The sequence below is a fragment of the Camponotus vicinus genome, unplaced genomic scaffold (assembly GCF_025532165.1).
Source record: "Camponotus vicinus isolate PSW18456_S1 unplaced genomic scaffold, iyCamVici1.0 SCAF_1, whole genome shotgun sequence".
NCBI classification, from domain to species: Eukaryota; Metazoa; Arthropoda; class Insecta; order Hymenoptera; family Formicidae; genus Camponotus; species Camponotus vicinus.
The window spans coordinates 39,279,799-39,300,216 of NW_028141945.1; the positions used below are offsets into that span (position 1 = coordinate 39,279,799).

At 32.3% G+C, this 20,418-nt stretch overlaps 1 protein-coding gene across 3 annotated transcripts in view; it reads left to right on the forward strand.

Annotated features, from left to right (window-relative positions):
• Nucleotides 1–20,418, forward strand: part of Crb (cell polarity complex component crumbs) — a 33,961-nt gene that overhangs the window by 8,324 nt on the left and 5,219 nt on the right. Inside the window, exons 2-16 of one of the 3 annotated variants that reach the window (XM_083091441.1) lie at nt 4,821–5,209; nt 5,591–5,771; nt 6,970–7,143; nt 8,004–8,334; nt 10,329–10,789; nt 11,730–11,971; nt 12,524–12,746; nt 13,376–13,839; nt 14,407–14,678; nt 14,786–15,188; nt 16,245–16,721; nt 17,126–17,872; nt 18,013–18,829; nt 19,008–19,380; nt 19,830–20,148. In XM_083091441.1, the coding sequence (XP_082947567.1) occupies nt 4,821–5,209; nt 5,591–5,771; nt 6,970–7,143; nt 8,004–8,334; nt 10,329–10,789; nt 11,730–11,971; nt 12,524–12,746; nt 13,376–13,839; nt 14,407–14,678; nt 14,786–15,188; nt 16,245–16,721; nt 17,126–17,872; nt 18,013–18,829; nt 19,008–19,380; nt 19,830–20,148 (5,873 nt within the window). The remainder of the gene's footprint in view (nt 1–4,820; nt 5,210–5,590; nt 5,772–6,969; nt 7,144–8,003; nt 8,335–10,328; nt 10,790–11,729; nt 11,972–12,523; nt 12,747–13,375; nt 13,840–14,406; nt 14,679–14,785; nt 15,189–16,244; nt 16,722–17,125; nt 17,873–18,012; nt 18,830–19,007; nt 19,381–19,829; nt 20,149–20,418) is intronic. The other 2 variants (XM_083091448.1, XM_083091458.1) reach the window with 2 other exon arrangements.

A 20,418-nucleotide genomic window follows, 5' to 3' on the forward strand; every position in this document is an offset into this window, starting at 1 on the left:
GCGAAAAAATATGCTTGTTCATGGAATGTCTCGCAGCGTATGGTATATATTTGTTATATATGTATGAATTCCTCCGACACGATAATATGTGATAAGCAAAAGCACATTATATGTATATATATATATAGAGTTGATTAAATTATGTTTCAGTTCATTTTGAGCCAATTACGAGGATTCATAAGAGAAATATCTCATTGGAAAGTTAATTCAATGTGACATATTTGCACGAAGGAAATAAATGCCAGAGGCGCTAAATAATGGTTGACGAAAACAATGAAATATGTATACTGAGCTCTAGAGAATCCAAAAAAAATTATGAAATTTGGAATGAAATAAAGTTTGGAAAATTAACTATAAGTCATTTTTTAGAAACAAAATAATGAAGAAAATTAATTTCAGTTCAATTTTATCGATACATTATGAATATTTTATAACATTTTCTCTTTTTATATTTTTGTTTTATATATGTGCATTTTCTACCTAAAAAAAAAATTTCCAATCAAGTAAAAATCTTGAAAATTTCATGCGTCGTCACGAAAGCGTCTTTCTTTCTATTAAAGCCACTTTTCTTTCACTTTATATATATATATATATATATACACGAGCTTTTTCTCTAAATCTTTACTACTTCTTCGAAATCTTTTTTGTAAAACTGCAACGTAGCACAAAGCGCAGCCGGCTCTTCTTTCAGCTACGACGCTTGAAACGAAAAACGGTTAGCAGTTGGCGATTTCGTCCGGCCGACAGGTAACGATGAACGTTGCAATCCTCTCTTTCTATGCGGCTGTATGCGTGTGCATATGCGTATCGTTGTTCAAGGCACGCACCTGAGCGTGAAGCGAGGGACTACGTTGATGTATCAATATATGGCTTCCACTTGCGAGCTCGAGTCAGAGCTCGAGTCAGGTTGAGAGTCAGTATATTTCGACAATTCGATAACGAAAGAGAGCTCCGAGTCGAAATATATAAATATATGTATACGTATGTACTATCTACTATATACTAGTTTCTCAATAAGAGATGTAATAAGCGTACAAGTTTTTTTTCAGCAATAAATAAAATAATTAAAACTTTCTTATTGTATTTTTTCTGAAAAATATATTGTTCTCATATAGTAAAACCAAAATAAGATATGAATCAATATGAGAAAAATTATAATGATTGTGAAATTATAAAATTTAGTAAAATTTTAATAATTATAGAGGAAACATAAGAATAACGCATATGACACATAGCAATTATAAAAGTATTAAGTATTATATTAACAAGACTTTAAGATTATTGAATTCTATTCATTACGACGATAAAATAAGGAAGAGAACTGCGTGAGATAGATGTAGGCACAAAAATGTGTTCCGGAAGAAGCGGTATATCGCATCTAAGGTACTCGACTCTCGTCAGCTTTTGAGAGCTTCGTATCGTCGATCACCGAACTTGCCAGCTGCGGAGATTGCTGCACTTGTACGATAATTGTGCTCGGGTAATTAAATCGAGCAAGTTTTTTTTATTTGACGGCAAAGCCGTCGAGCCTTCGAGCTCGACTTGCTCTACGATATCGTCGAGTGGAACGCGATATTACAATGAGATTTAAAGGCGATCGATATTCTGTGCGTTAGACATGCAGGTCGCGAGATTCGCCTACGAGATTCCGCAATTGAGGATTTCGATACTAGGACGGCATAAAATCGAGAAAATCAATCATTTACATTATCGAAATTAAATTTGCGCAACAATAGGATGTCGAAAAATCAGAGAAAGCAAAAAAGACATTAGAATAATAAAAGGTGATAAAGAAAGGATTAAGTTATACGGTATGCATAATATGTACTTGGTCTGTATGCAAAACATGTGGGAAAGCGAGAGGGAGGCGTTGGCGTTTTCAAGACGCAACACCGGTATTTACCGCCGTTGGGAGAATGCAATTTAGCGTTGTGCAGTTATCCGTCATTATATACCAAGTTGCGGTATTTTCTGCGAGCCGAACTAACTAGCCGCACAGTCCATCCTGCCGCTTCTCTGTTGCACTTCCTTGGATTCGCATTAGAATGAAATGTCAAAATTAGGAAAACAGGAAGTAAGCACACAGAGATACGGAATAATAAGATAAATTAGAAATCAGACGTGAAAAATTATGGTTTTTTTTTTAAACTGTTGTAGGAACTTTTTTATTTACAACATTAAGCATGTATTAATACATATGACGTGTAATTATTAAAAAAATAATAATAACATTAATATATTTGTAAATATACTTTTCATCTTTTTGGAAATTAAAATTTTTTATCTGTGTGATAGTGTACGCAGCTACTGCATAATGCACATATCACTTATTAATATTATATTAATTTTTAAGATGCTACCAATAGAGATATAGGATATTTATTGTTATCCCCAACTATTGTTAATTGTAAATTTCGTAGCGAAGCACATCATTATGCACAATTTTAGATAAGCATATGCATCATCACGTGACAAGTTGACTTTTTACAACATAGAAATTAAAGTGTGTCTACTAAGAAAATGAATTTTTATATAGCGAAACTGATCATCGAGTCCTCTTTCATTTTTATATATGGCAAGATATAAGACTCTTTCGCAATTCTTATACATGTTACAACTTGTAATTTTTATTAATTGATTTTAAATATGCATCATGTGAAACAAAGTTTTTTTCAAATATACATACACACATATATATAATATATAAATATGAAGAAAGAAATATATGTGCGCAATTTTTACAGAATTTATAAATATTTTTAATAATTTATTTATATATATAAAAATATATTTTATATATATAAATATAATTGTATTATATAATTTATAAAATACATGCATATAAAATTATAACGTATTTAATTTATACATAAGAAATAATATAACTTGAAGATTTGTGACATATAATAAAGAAATAAATAATGGAAATTGCAACAAAAATGAGAAAATTATTTTTAATGTGGAATCATAATTTTATTATGATGAATCATGTCACATTTCTCATAAACAAAGAAACTTTTTAGTAGGACGCGCGTGTTACTGCGACCGCTGCACGTTTATAGACGACGCAATGCATAACGTTCGATCGTTGAATTCCCACGTGTCAGTGAACCGAAAGCTCCGCTACCAACTCGCAATCAGTCGTAGCCATGTGTAATAGTTCTGTGTTCTAGTTGTAGTTCTGAGTTTGTCCCCCCTCTCCCCTCCTCTGTTCTTCCTCCCAAGAGAATCAATATTTCTGAGTAAACAAAAAATGTTTCTTTAATAAAAAATATTTTTATTAAAAATTATTTCTCGAAAAATTATTTTTTATTAAAATTATTCATTATTATATTTGCAATTAATAAAAACTTTATTTTATTTTCTATAATTGTGTAGATTAATGGCTTCTTCTTACGTATACATAAACGCATGCACGCACGCACATACATACACAATTAAATCTTTCGCAAAATAATCTGTTACATTTTCCGTATATCAAGCGAATTAACAGTTTTATCAATGTAGTGATGGAAAACTTGTTTATCGTCTCTGTATTGCTATTATACGGTAATCGTATCGAATCGTTTTGTTCAAGTTTTAATGTTCTCCAAAACTCGTCGGTATTCATTCACGAGAACCGAGTTTTATATAATTCAACTGACTCACAATTGCCACGCCTTCGTCGAGTCTCGCGAGCACAATTCTCTTTGTTGCATTGTACTGTCGCTTTTACACGCAGCATCTTGCGATCTCGCGATCGTTGCCATCTCACTGTTAGACTAGAAACTGACTTGACAGCTAGAATTATCAGAACAATTTATTCGAGTAGCGTAATGTCGATATTGTCGTAATTATTGTCATATACATCACAAATAGTCGCGCATTCGATACGCATTACCTGGTGACTCTGTTTAGTTTATTATATATTATATATAAGGATGAAAGAGAGAGAGACTCGGAAGAAAATTAACCGATAATTTAATTAATTTTATATTAGCCGATTAATTAATTATTTTATTTTTGCTACAGGCACATTTTTCTCCGATATTCTTTAAGTACGCGACATACTTTCGCAGGCGATTACAGACATTTCGCAAATGTCCCGTAAAGATGTACTCGTGGTATTCTTACGGATTACGGAGTAAATTGTTATGCTTTCTAACGGCATTTCGCGAAATTACTCCGAATGGAATGCATTATGCCGTGATTTGTCATGAATGCGATATGTTCAATCAGGACCCGCATTTTCGATCCCCCGCTGCGATCTCTGGTCCGCAAAACCGTTACGCTATTTTCCACTACTTTCTCCCATTTAACATACGTCAAATTGTCGATCGCATTAAAATGCGATAACGACACTGATGGACCAATCCGTTTACTTCTAACTTTGAACAATTGTATAGTTTATCTCTGTCTGACAATATTCAACCGGATAATCTCATTTGGGAACAATTCGCAATTACGTGATTTTCCAAAAAAAAAAGAGAGGAAAAGGGAGCGTGTGCGTGCGTGCGTGTGTGAATGTATATATAAATCGTTTAATGTGTATCTGAGAGATTGTAGAGATAATCGAGATTACAAGTAAATTTTGATATATAAAATTCATCTTTATTAATAATTTATTCATCTTTTATTTGTAATATTCTTATTGTTGGCATCAAGCATCTACAATATATTTTTAACGTCTACGATACTAAAATGAAAAGGACTCCGATCCATGATACGATGGACTGCGAAATCTGGACTAGAAATCCAGAAATATATAAAAACTGTAATTTTTAATCGATATTATTGTTTTCGAAATGTAAAGAAATTTCATATCAATAATTTTCCAACAGTCTTTTTTTCTATTGCAGTTCTAGCCACTCTGTTGGCTGTTACTCAGGGAGCTCCCCAGGAACTCAGACGTCGAAATTACGAAGAGTATCCGCGCGAAGCTTATTTCAATGGCTCAGCATTCCTGAAGCTGAGTTCTTTTGTATCCGTGCATCGTCACAGTGGTCTCAGCTTCCGCACGTGCGATCCCGGTCGGCTGTTTCTGCAAAAGTACAACGATGATTCCATCAGTCTCGAGGTGACGCCCGAAGGACTACTCTTTGTGGCTGTAGTCGATCAGCAGAGATATAGGGCTAGATTAAACGCCAGATTGCTCAACAATATCTGGCATAATGTCAATCTTTTCTTCAGACTTGGTAATCTCACTTTGAATTCTGCAGGACATACCCAGGTAAATACAAATTACTTAATTATATTAATTGATGCATATAATAGAAAAATAATAAAATATATAAATAAATTTAATATAAACTTAATTTAATATAAATTTAACATAACGTAATATTATAGAAATTTATTAATGTCTCATTGCACTAAGATTTGCAGATAAAATAGAAATAATAACTAAACAAATTTATTGTTTTTAACTCAAAATTTGATATTTTAAAAATTTATTTAAAAAATTTTCTTCAAATTGCGTGTGTGTAAAATTAATTAACTTTATACATTTTACTGTTTAATTACTATTAATTAAAAAATATACTAAAAGAGTTAATTTTAATTTTAATTTTCAAGTGAGATAGACATATGTACAGGAATGTTTTTTCTCTAGGTGGTTGCAAATGCGACTTATAATTCTCCCATTCTGACGCTTCCCGATTATGATGTAAATAGTTCACTCATAATCGGCGAAGGGTTCAGAGGATGCATTCTGCATGGACCCGGAATTCTCTTCAACGATAGCATCAACAACGGGGCCATTTTTGGACCCTGTCCATTGAATACCAAAGGATGTAAGGATACATGTTTCATCTATAAATTTTTCTCACAACTTTTTTCTTCAGTTTTTTTATGGTAGAATATTCTTGTATCAAAAACGTTGAGAGTAATTACACACGATGATAAGGTAGATCGATAGCGTAGTCATCACACGAATAAGTAGAACAGCTTCAGGCTAGAATTAGAATTAGTTAGAGCAAGCATCAAGTGATAACGTGTTGTAATAGAGTAGATTGATATCGTGCTCGACATAAACAGAACATTCTTACAATAGTTTCTTAATGAGTTGCATTAAGTATCGATTGATAACAATAAGCTAGTTTAACATCAACGTGAACTAATCTTGAGATAAAATGAAGAATAGTACAAATAGTACAATTCTTTGTAAAAGAGGAATTTTTAGAAAAATTTAATATGATGATTGCCTTTAAATTATAAGACTTGTTATATTGTACAAAACTTAATATGAACTTAATATAATTATTATTTTATTATATAATTTTATTAAAATAATAATTGTGCGTAAACTTCTGCAATAACATTTGCAATATTAATTGATCTTCTGTATAGTTAATTAATTAATTAAGTGTGTGTGCGCGCGCGCGCGTGTGTGTGTGTGTGTGTGTGTGTGTGCGCGCGCGCGCGCTCACTTTTTATTCCTACAAAATTAGAATATCCTTTTTTTTATTTAATTAATTTTATTTTATTTCTTCATATTATATTGATTATTTCTTCTTTTCGTTCTATTTAATAGACACACGCATGCTCGCACTATCATCTTTTATTTTAATTATAAATATATTAATCAGATTTATAAATTGTTAAATTGTATGTACTAGATTTCTGTTATAAAAATTTTATTTTCGAATTAAAAACGAAAAAAGTTTTATTTCAATTAGTTTTTCTTACTATTCTCGATCTCGTTCTAGAAACAGTCTCTATCTTTCCATAATATTTTTTTTATAGAACCTCTTAACATCATTCTTTTATTTGTTTTCGGATTACAATGATTAACATGAGTACAAAGCAGTGACACATGTTTTTTTCTAAATATAAAGCGTACATATGTTTGTTGTTCCAAAAGTACGTAAAATATATATAGATATGCATCAAGAGAGAAAGAGGAAAAGAGAGGGAGAGAGAGAGAGAGAGAGAGAGAGACAGAAAGATAAAGTTTGCATGCGAATTCTGTGAAAAACAAAAAACTTTCAGGTGGAACGAGCGGTCTCGTGAGTGGTACGGGGACAGCTTCCGCTACAGCCTCCACCATGGATTTTTGTCATCACGAACCATGCATGATGCATGGTAAATGCGTGTCGCGGCAGGATCGTTACGAGTGCCACTGTTACGCCCGGTACTCCGGCAACAACTGCCAGATCGACAATGGTAGACTTCGTTGATATCTCGAATACGCGGGACGAGCGGATTCATACCCAACACGCGCATTAATCGGAAATATTATGTCACGATGTAATTACGCCGCATCACGAGGAAATATCCTGTTGTAGTGTTATTTTTAGCGAGTTTTCTTGTGAATTTCAGGAGAAAACAGGTCACAAAATTATTAAAAATTAAATTTGAATAATAAAACATGAATTAAAATGTGAAAATTAAATACGAATTAAAAAACATGTGAATAAAAGATTAAATACCAAATGATTTTAAATATAGTAAAAAGTATTCCACAAATATAATCTTTATAAGAAATTAGATTAGAAGAGTTATACCTATTACTGTGTGTGTGATAGAATGGATATGAAATCTGCATCGTTTTTTATTTTCGCATGATTTTCGCATGTTGTAAATATAGATCTATTCTGCTCTGAAACAGTCTGTATATAAAAATCATAAAAGTGCTTTTTGCCTTACTCTTAGTAGATGATATCTGCTTCAAAATCATGCTTGTTCAATGACTTTAAATATTATTGTTTTATCGTGTCTTTTTTCTTCTTTTATCGATGTTTCCTCTCAAGAAAATCGCCTTGAACCAAAGTTAAACTAATTGCTTCATAAGAAGTTGCACAATTGAATACGTCAACATTATTGTATGCACATAAGGGATGAACGTCTGAAACTTAATTAATTATGAATAATTAAAAAATGTACGATCTCCTACTTTTCGCGTGCAATTAATTAATATTAGCACCAATTAAATATAATACTGCTTTGTATCTTCTTTTTCCCTCATTGTCTTTTATTATAACTATTATTGACCAAATAATGACCTTTTTTCGCATATCTTTCAGGTCCACCTTGCGAGAGCAAACCTTGTCATAATGGCGGTATTTGCATCGAAGACGAGGATGGCAATTTTGTCTGCAATTGTAAGTCCGGGTTTACTGGCAACCTCTGTGAATCTCAACTGGGAGCACGACTGTGTGAGCAGAATCCGTGTAGAAATGATGGCGTTTGTATATCATCGCTGACAGATAGCGAGTACATATGTAAATGTCAAATTGGCTGGACTGGGAAAAATTGTGAAATTAATATTAACGAATGCGCCTCGAGCCCATGCAAGAACGGTGGCATCTGCATCGACGGCATCAATAATTATACCTGTAGATGCGACAGGACTGGGTGAGTCTCTTCAAAGAACTGAGAAACTATTTGATATTTAACAATTGAATTAAGTTGTGAATTATTGTACAATCAAGTTGTCGTCGTCGTTCAATTCATATTCTATTCCACAAATTCCCTTTTATCATTTCTTCTTGTAATATATTGAAATCGTGAAACATAGATTTTTTTATACATCCTAGAATTTTTATTCTTTAGAGATTTTCGATCCTCGTGTCAAAGCTTGGAGTTCTCAAATCGTAAATTAAGACGGAGCATTTTATATGTGTATCCCAACATTTTTATTTACAGATTCTAGATTTCTCAAAATCTTGATTTTACAAATTTCGAAAGATTTAAAAGATTTTAAATTGTAGAAGAATAAATAGCTAACGATACAGATAATGGATTGAATTTGTATTCTCCATCTTATTATGTTTTCTACATTCCACGTATACCTACATATTTATTCTTCTACAATTTAAAATCTTTTAAATCTTTCGAAATTTATATACTGGGTGTTAAAAAAGTCTGGACACGGTCGAATATCTCGATAAGGAAGAGTTTTACTAGAAAGTGTTTCAGACAAAAGTTGTATGGCTTCGAGGGGGACATAACATGGTACCATTGGTTTGACCTTGAAGAGTTATTTGAAGGTCACATGAAGGTCACCTTCAATTTCTTAAATGGAACCCTCTATTTTTTATTGCTTATATTCTTGTAGTTTATCTCGAGGACTTTCCAAAACACTATAATAAAATATTGTTCCCTCAAGTACTTTTTGAGTTATAAGGCTTGAAATCATTTCTTAATTTTACATAAACCGTAAAATATCTTGTAAAATATTCATTTTTCGATTATCTTACCTTCACACTTTTATGTACAAAATAATGAGAGGAATCAATTGATGTAAAGAAAACATACAGTTGTTTTTAAGAAAAAATATGGAATTGTTAATTGCAAATTACATATTTTCTCTTCAAAACAACTATGTGTTTTCTTTACACCAATTGATTCCTCTCATTATTTTGTACATAAAAGTATTAAGGTAAGGTAATCGAAAAATGAATATTTTACTAGATATTTTACAGTTTATGTAAAATTAAGAAATTATTTCAAGCCTCATAACTCGGAAAGTACTTAATGAAAACTAACTTAATTATAGTGTTTTGGAAAGCTCTCGAGATGAGCTATAAGAATATGTAAAAGCATATAGGGTGTCCCATTTAAAAAGTTGGACGTGACCTTCACGTGATTTTCAGGTGACTCTTCAAGGTCAAACTAATGGCACCATCTTATGTCCCCCTCGAAGCCATACAACTTTTATCTGAAATACTTTCTAGTAAAACTCTTCCTTATCGAGATATTCGACCGTGCCCAGACTTTTTTAACATCCAGTATACAGGGTGATTCTGAACAAACGTTTGTCTTTAAAATATCAAATTCTTGAATGAATTCTAAGACGATTTTTCCTCTTGCAAAATTTTGCTCGGAATTTAGTTTTTAAACTATAAAGGAAAATAGTTAACTACTTACGGAACGAGTACAAGAGGTAGGCAGGGACGGCGCGATATAGGTAATTACGTGGGGCACTCGCCGCGATCAGCTGATTGCTATACGCGATGACTGTAACAATCAGTGTGTGTGTGAGAATGTGTACGCACACGCACACGCACGCACACACACTGATTGTTACAGTCATCGCGTATAGCAATCAGCTGATCGCGGTGAGTGCCCCACGTAATTGCCTATATCGCGCCGTCCCTGCCTACCTCTTGTACTCGTTCCGTAAGTAGTTAACTATTTTCCTTTATAGTTTAAAAACTAAATTTCGAGCAAAATTTTGCAAGAGGAAAAATCGTCTTAGAATTCATTCAAGAATTTGATATTTTAAAGACAAACGTTTGTTCAGAATCACCCTGTATATATATATATATATATATATATATATATATATATATATATATATATATATATAGGTATATTTCAAGCGTTTTCCATTATTTGTTTTTCAGTTACGAGGGTATCAATTGCGAGGAGGATATTGATGAATGTCAAGCAAATCCATGCCTAAACAATGGCTTGTGCTTCGACTATTACGGCAGTTACATTTGCAATTGTCCGGAAGGCTTTGAGGGTCAAAATTGTGAGCTCAATTTAAACGAATGTTTATCGGGACCTTGCGCCAATGGCGGCGAGTGCATCGATGACGTTGGCACTTATCACTGCGAGTGTCTCCCAGGATTCACAGGCCGTCATTGCGAATTGAAAGGTCTTTGCGAGAATGCGGCCTGTCCACCTAACAGTATCTGCGTAGAAGACGCCCATGGTCCCCAGTGCGTTTGCAATCCCGGCTTTATGGGTAATCCACCCAACTGTACCGTCAACTATTGTGCCAGCAATCCCTGCGCTAACGGTGGCACCTGCACCAGCAATAGAGATGGTTTTAATTGCACTTGTTTGTCTGAATGGAGAGGTAAAAGTACCAAAGTTAAAATTGATAATCGTTTGCTACGTCAATACTTTGAAATTAGTTTCTATTTTAATATGCTAACATTTTTTTATACTAGGCAAAAGCAAACATTCCTAAGAATAAATCCTAAGCTTATAAAAAAAGATTCTTCTCTTTAGGAAATTAGTATTATAAGTAAAGAAAACAAAAGCGAAATCAATAAAATATTGATGTTAATGTAATTGTTTATTAAATTTATTTTAAACTTTTATGTCTAACTTTAGAGGTGTCGTAAGCATTTATATCGTTATGTATTGTATGCATTATACACGAAAATGTATTATCGCACATTTTCTAATCTAATTAAATTGTCAACTGTCTTAAAACTATACATTTTTATCACTAATAGTCTGTATTACTATTTAATTATATATTAGTTAAATCAGAATTAAATTTTTTAATCAGAAAATTAAATTTTTTAATCAGAAATTTTTCTAATACTTATAGTTAATCAGAACTGATCTTTCAATCGGAATTAATACATTTCTTAATATCTTTGCTTGAATGTTTGGTTTTTTTTTTATATAACTTTAATATATATAATTCTCTTCATAATATATTTTATATAACTCTATAATTTTATAACTATAACTTCATAACTTATTTGTAACTTTAATTTTATAATTTTAATTATTTATAACTATAGTTTTACTACTTTTTATAACTTTAACTATTAAATCTTGTTCTATACATCTAAAATGTTTGTAGTTGAATCTTAAATTTTCTTGCAATTTCTATTTGCAATTTATTTTTGTCGCAATTTTTATTGTTAAAACAAGTTTAATTTTTGTAGTTATTTTTTTGGACTATAGGTAATTTTACAATTATATATTTTTTTAAATACTTGGAGGTTTTTTATTCTTTAAATACTTAGTTTTTTTTCTGAAAGTGATATTCTTTGCAGGAAAGAACTGTCATCTCAATGTAGATGAGTGCCTGTCACAACCGTGCCAAAATGGCGGCATTTGCATCGATCGTGTCAATGGATATACGTGTAACTGTACTAGAGATTTTATGGGTGATAATTGCGAACAGGAATATGATGCTTGCGCTATAAATCCTTGTCAAAACAACGGTAATTGTACATTGATGTTGAGATCGAAGAGGGATTTTGTTTGTGAATGTCCACATGGCTTCGAGGGCAAGGTATCGTAGGGCATGACATCTTTATATATAAATATAGAAGATGAGAGAGAGAGAGAGAGATAGTATACATAAAAAATATAATTATAAAATATATAAGTAAAAAAGAAATATATACATATATTTATATGTATATATATATATATATATATATAAAATTATATATATACATATAAATTATGTATATAAATAATAAATAATAAAAAAAAATATATATATATATATATATAAATTATATATATAAATAATATATATACTTATATAAATATACAAACAATAATATTAATATATATATACACGATGATATTTGTATTATATATATTTTATTTTTTATTTATATATGATATACTATATACATATGTGCATAGGATATAAGCAAATAATAAAATGCATGTACTACATTCTTTATTTAAGTTTATTTATATGCATACATGTGTGTGTGTGTGTGTGTGTGTGTGTATGTGTGTGTGTGTGTGTGTGTGTGTGTGTGTATGTGTATATATACAAATATATACAGGATATATAGATAATAACATTTAATAATAATTATTCAAGGTATGCGACGTAAACATCGACGATTGTATAGGCGCAGTCTGTCCCGATGGCAAGATCTGCGTCGACGGTATTGCAGCTTACGAATGTAAATGTCGCGAAGGCTACAGAGACCCCAATTGTACGTTAATCATAGATCACTGTGCCGCAAAACCATGTAACAACGGCACGTGCGTCGATCTCGGTGACCACGGATTTGAGTGCAAATGTATAAACGGCTTCCAAGGTAAATTTTAAAAGCTAGTCTACATAAGGAGACCGTCGCAAGACTGATTAAAAATATTTTGGAACTTGAAAAAATTATATTTTGCATACATATGTATGTTATTTTTAATTATTATTCTAAACATAAAATTTTTACTTCATTATTTTATGAATATCGTTGAAAATAATAATTTTAATTATTCTAAGGTTTTTTTTAAGTTTTATATTCGATTTCTTTATTCAGTTTTTTTAAGTTTTATATTCGATTTCTTTATTCAGTTTTTTTAATAACATTTAATTATATGAGTTTTTATATTATAATATTTTTATATTACTTTAAATAGACAAAAAATAATTCACAATAAGCAAAGGCAAAAAGAACAAGCGCAGTTTGTAGAGCATAATTTCATTAATAACAAATTATAATTATTGTGTTAATTTATTTTTAATTTATCTTTTTACATCTTTTATAATAACTTTAGAAATACATTATATATTTTTTCGTTTTATTGAGAGATAAATCTTTTTACATTTTTGGATTAAATATAATCCAAATATAATAGAGAAATAGAGAAAGATAAAAAATATTTCAAAGATATATTTTCTTTTTGCGAAAATTGAGTGGAAAACGAAATTGAACTCTATTTTCAGGTAAATACTGTGATCTTGATGTGAATGAATGTGATTTACATGGCAACTCTCTATGCAACAACGGCATTTGCGTCAACACCGAGGGTAGCTACAACTGTTTCTGTCGGCCGGGTTTCTCCGGCGATCATTGTGACATCAACATCGATGAGTGCTTATGTGGTCCATGCAAGAATAATGCCACATGCCTCGACGGCATCAATACGTTTCAGTGTTTGTGCCAACCTGGTTACACCGGCAAAACCTGCGAAGTAGATGTGAATGAATGCGATAGCAACCCGTGTTTAAACGGAGCGCGGTGCATAAACGGCATAGCATCATACAAATGCGTATGCCCGGCGGGTTTTCTCGGTGCAAATTGTGAAATTAATGTTGATGAATGTAAATCGTCACCCTGCATGAATTTAGGAAGGTGCATTGATGGCGTAAACAGTTACACCTGCGACTGCAGCGATACCGGTTTCGAGGTAGAATTTGCTATTTTATTATAAAAATATCAAAAAATTTCTTCTTTGTTACAAATGATATCTTTGTGAAATATCATAAAAGATAATTTTTTCTCACTAAAGTATTAACTCTTTTTAGTTGCAGTTAATTTGATTTTTGACAATTCTAGCCGCACATGCTTTCTCTTTTTCATTTCTCTTATTCTAAGATTTTGCTTTAATTTTATTTATTTCCCAGGTCATGTATATTGTGTATTGTATTTTGATAATAACTTCTTGAAGTAATTACGTTTAGTGTGTAATTTAATTATATTTTATCCAATATGATTAAATAGGCAAGTGGCTGGTATCGATGCTAATGTCATAATGCAAGAATAATACCACGATATTTATTTTTTTCTTTTTTAATATTGATTTATCTCTCTAATTATATTTTGTTTACAATTACAATTTATTTTTATATCAATTTTTTATATTAATTCTTATTTTTTTTAATTTATTTTAAACTTAATTTTGAATAAAGAATTTTATTTAAACTTTTATTTTAATTTTTAAAATTCTTTTTTATTCTGGATTTATTTTTTTAAGGGTCCACGTTGTGAAGAAAATATCAACGAATGCCTCTCACAACCATGTGTAAATGGCGGTCACTGCCTAGATGACATTAAAAATTACAAATGCCAATGCTATGTTGGTTACACTGGCAGGAATTGTGAGGTAGACGTGAACGAATGTGAGAGCTCGCCTTGTCAATACAATGGCACTTGCCTTGAACGGTCAAACAGGGAGCTCTACGATAGGCAAGCTTTAAGCTTACCCGCAATATTCAATCAGGAATTTAGTTATATCAACGCTAGCGGGTGAGTTTTTAAATAACTCTTTCAAAAGCTTTGATTTTTCTTTACCAAAAATTCACTTTATATTTTTTCTCACTAAAAGTGACTAAAAGTTCATAAAATCCTGATAGATACGAGTGCCTTTGCGTGGACGGTGTCAACGGCAAAAATTGTGAGGTAAACGTCAATGAGTGCGATAGCAATCCTTGCGGCCCAGGCACGTGCATGGATCGCATCGGCGGCTATACCTGTGAATGCGACGAAGGCTTTGAGGGAGATCATTGTCAGCACGAGATTGATGAATGCAAAAGATACAACCCCTGCGAGCATGGAATATGTACCGATGGCAGAGCCGACTACTTTTGCACTTGCGAACCGGAGTATGGTGGCAAAAACTGTTCAGTGAAGCTAATCGGCTGTCAAGGCAATGCCTGTAAAAATGGTGGCACTTGTTTGCCTTACCTTGTTGACGAAACCATTCACAAGTTCAATTGCACCTGTCCTAATGGTTACCACGGTGAAGTGTGCGATTATGTGAGTGATTATATTTATATAAAACTTTTTTCTCTCCTATCTTTAAGATAATAGACTTGCATACAAGAATTTATATCAAAAGATATAATAAAATTTATAATATAAAATATGCAAAAATTATTAACGTAATTTTAAAAAAGATAGCAATATTTATATTATAGTAAAAATAAAAATATAGAATAAAACTTAATCAATAAAATAATAAACATTCATACTTAATTGATAATAAGGTAACAAAAAAAATAATAAATTGAGTATTGAGAAATTCTAAATTATTAAATTACGTTAAAAGAGAAAGACAAAGATTTAAATAAATTTAAATCGTACATCTTTTATCAAGAAACAGAAAATCAGTGTATTTTTAACATTCATTGAATATTTATTTAATGCGATTTTAACTTTAAAATAATAATAATTAAGAACTTATACTTTTTGGATAAGAAAATTGTTATTAAAATAATTTTAATTAACATACATTTTAACATACATTATTAATTTAAAAGCATTGTTTCTTCGATATCTCAAACACGGAATACTTTTATACTTCTATTCTCGTTTCTAAGATTTTTTTAAATAACTAATGGTTGTCATTTTCTAATTATTTAATAAAATTTTTTATTCTTTTTTTCTATCTTATTCTTTCAAATAAGATAAAACAAAAAAAATTGTATTAAATAATTAAAAAGTAAAAATTATTAGATATCATACATAAATCTCATTAGATAGTAATTTTATATATATATATATATATATATATATATATATATATATATATATAAAACATGTATACATATGTAAAAACATATCAAACTATTTACATATTATACTTAATTATGCTTTATCGTTGAATTCTTCCCGAAATAATTCTCTATAAAACACAATATTCCTAGAATATTGTATAAATATTATTAACAGTTAATAATATTTATACAATATTCTAGGAATATTGTGTGCTTATAGGGTTCGGACAGAGAAAGGTGTATAAATATATGAAACATTTGTTAAAAACAGTTTCATAAGCAGCAAATCTTAAGAAATTATTCAATAAATTCATAGATAACTACAATGTCTCTGAGTGGCAGTTCATATGTCCTGGTGAACACCACACGCGATGAAGGCTATGATATCCAGTTTCGCTTTAGAACCACCTTACCGAACGGTTTTTTGGCATTTGGCAAAGGCGTAACGATTTATATCCTTCAATTGGTAAATGGCAAGCTCAACATACACTCCAGCATATTGAACAAATGGGACGGAGTCTTCGTAGGAAGCGGACTCAATGATTCCAAGTGGCAAAAGGCCTTCGTGGCGATCAATGCGACTCATCTCGTTCTTTCGGCCAACGAGGAACAAACCATCTATCCTATCAGCCCTAATGAAGGTTCCAACTCATCAAATCATACATCTTTCCCCACAACTTTCGTGGGAGGTAGCCACATCAGTTCTCTCAGTTTTCTAAGAAGATTGTCTCGCATACCTTCGTTCAATTTCTTCGTTGGCTGTATGGAAGATGTCGTCATTAATGGCGAATGGGTATGGAGTTTTGATTATTTGTTTTTCTCAATTTATTTTAATCTATCCTTTCAATTTATATCATGTTTATAAGTTATAATTCCTCCAAATTATGTTTCTACATAATTTATATATTAATGCAAAATATTAATTTTTTTATTATTACAATTAGTAATAAACGTTGTATTTTTATGTCACAAATTTTAAAAAGTTTATATGTCTTATTTACTTGACATTATTAAAATCTTAAACTTTATTTCACTAAGAAATCAACATTAACTTTGTGATAAGCTTAATTTTTAATCTTGCAAATAATTGAATTCTAAAAAAACTTTTTCAAAGTTTCTCAATCTACTAAACTGATAAATTCAACCGCATTTTCAAAATTCTTGCAACACTGTTTTACATTTTTCAATTTATTTTAGGTCTACTCTGGTAAAGCATCAAAAACCGTACATACGGAAGATCTGGAAGCAGGTTGTCCTCGTGAACCTCAGTGCTCGCCGAATCCTTGCAAGAATGACGGTCATTGCACTGATCGTTGGCGTGATTTTTATTGCAAGTGCGAGCGTCCTTATCTCGGCCATACCTGCCAGTACAACATGACCGCCGCTACGTTTGGCTACGAGAACATTACGAATGGTTACGTGACTGTGAAAGTCAGCGATACGGCTAGACGAACGGTTAGTTCTGTCGTCGATATCTCCATGTTCATTCGCACACGAGAGAGTCGTGGTGATATCTTCTATTTAGGCACGGAACCAGATCCTCAATATGATCAAAAATCTCAAGAGAGAACCTACATAGCGGCGCAGTTGGTGGAAGGCGGAGAATTACTTGTGAGGATTCAATTCAATGGCACAGAGGCTTATACCGTCGGTGGCGTGAAGCTCAATGACGGAAACAATCATCTGATTCAAGTAGCGAGGAACGTCACTCTCGTTCAAGTCAAAATCAACGGTACTGAGTACTTCCGCAAGACCATTAGCGCTACAGGAGATTTGAATGTGACCGTTCTCTATCTGGGAGGCCTGCCACAGACGTCACGATATATTCGCCAGGTTGATAACAGGCCGATGGAAGAACAGCGGCTTAATTTTAAAGGAGTCATTCAGGATGTGCAGCTATCAAATGGTACAAAAACAATGATGGTGGAATTCTTTCCATTAAAGGTAATTGAAAATCCTTCTTAACTTTCATTATATTTCATGTATCACATCGTTTCACTCTTTCTATTTTCTAATTTTCAATCATCTTTACAATATATTTTCATATTTAGAATTTTCAGTTCACAGTTTCTCTTTTTTTCCAGGTAAAGGATATTCCCACACTCATTCAGTTCGGCAATGTTTCTTTCGATCGTACGAAAGTCTTTGAGGGTGTAGTATCAGACAACGTGTGCATAAGCAGTCCGTGCAACCATAACGGCTCGTGTCATGTGACATGGAACGATTTTTGGTGTCAATGCCCGCGCGGCTATACCGGCAAGACTTGTCAAGAGATGGAGTTTTGCCAACTGCAGGACTGTCCTGTAGGCTCGCGTTGTCAAAATCTTGATGACGGTTACGAGTGCATCGCTAACGCGACTTTCGACGGAATTTCCACTGCCTTCACGTACATATACGGACGCGCCGATGAGATTACGGACGCCAGTAATTTTATTCTCGATACCATCGAGATTACGTATCGATCTAATACCGGCGGCACACTGTTTCATATGGCACCTCAAGTAGGCGACCATCACTTCACTGTGTCCGTCTTCAAGGATTTTGTCTCCGTGTCTTGGCGACTCGATTTAGAGAATCAGGATACTATTTCCTTTGGCAAGAGTCAACCTGATGGGAATTGGACCTCGCTGCTTATTAAATTGAACAATAATTCTATAGAATGTGGTTACGTAAATCCTACTGAAGAACAACCTCGCATGAGTCCCAACTTTAGTTTCCAACTGTGGTATGATCTTCTAGTGACCGGAACGGTCACATTGGGTGGACTTTCCAGTGCCTTGTCCGATGTGCATACTTATGTTGGATTCAGACATGAAAGGAGAAATGGAATCGAGGGCAATAATGTGGATTATAATGAACATAAGCTTACAACAGCTATACCGTCGCATAATATGATGTCCGGTGAGTATTTTAATAGAGAATTTTCAAGAAATTTGAAAGAATAATTTTTCATTTCACTGTTACTCTTAAGTCTCTATAATCGTTAAGAATTCTTATTGCGAAACCAGTCATATTTTTTTTATTTACCTTTTTTCTTCTGAAAATAAAAAATATCTACTTTTGTTTTTCTGTCATATAGGAGAACCGTTTAAGGGATGTCTGGGTGAAGTCCGTATCGGCAGTATATTGCTACATTATTTTACATACGAAGAGGTATATCAAAACGCAAACTTCACGCCGTTAGAGTTCTTGGCGTTGCAGGATAATGACAATGGCACTCATCGCGATAGCGTCGGCTGCCAACTATGCTTCGATACGGATTGTAAGAACGATGGTTATTGTCTCGATAAGGCTAACAGCTATGTGTGCGAATGTCCAGCTGGTTATGCCGAAGATGATTGTTCCATCAACATCGACGAGTGCGTTGGCAATAAGTGTCAGAATGGGGCGACTTGCATCGACGGTATCGCCAATTACACCTGTGTGTGCAACATTGGCTGGCAGGGATGGCTGTTAGTAGTTTTCCTTTTAAAATTACTTCTTTTAGTTGTTATGTATAAAAAAATCTTTATTTTTTTTCCTTGACGTTTTAAATTTCATTATTAAAATTAGAGATCATAAAATAATTTTACTTTCTAATTAAAGTCTTTTTACTATAGGAGGCTCTAATTTCTGAAAACTTCAAATCTCTTAAAAATATAATAAAACGCGAACACAATTATGCAAGAATTAACTTATTTTCTAGATTTTAGACAAATTATAAGTGTGCTTCAAATAATTTCTAGAACAATCACAATACCTTTAAAACATTCTTATCAGTTACTTGTCATATCACATTCTGATATCACATATTAGCTTCATATAATCATAATATCGGATAAATTCCATAAATACGTAAGATTAAAACTGTGTCAATAATCATAAAGAACATTATCTTCTATCGATTTCCTTTTGGTCACAGATGCGATAGTGATATCAACGAATGCGTGACGCTGAGTCCGTGCCAACATGACGGTGTCTGCGTGAATCTGCCAGGTCATTTCAGATGCGAATGTCCGGATCAATTTACCGGCAATCTATGCGAGAGCTTTCGACTTATTACTTGCGAGAACGAACCATGTAAGAACGGCGCTACTTGTGTAGACATACCGAATACGAAGACGGGCGACAACTTCACCTGTAATTGCATGCCTGGTTACGACGGTCCAATCTGCGATACACCCTACTGTATTCGTAAGAAATGCCAGAATGGCGGAAGATGCGACTTTCTGTATCTTCAGGTAATTCCTTGCATTTCAATAATACGTACTCTAGAATACGTGGTTACTTAAAAATTTTTGAATTATTATACAATTCAGTTTTCTCGATTTTAGAGATAACTATAAATTATATAGAAATAGAAGGATTGAATTTCTTATTAAATTTAAATATTTTTAAAATTTAAACTTTTGTTTTGATCAATCTTTTTGGAAAAAAAAAAATTAATTTTTAAGACTCTTTAATTCTTACATCTTTCTTTGAATTTAATTATTAACATCTTAATTTTTCCT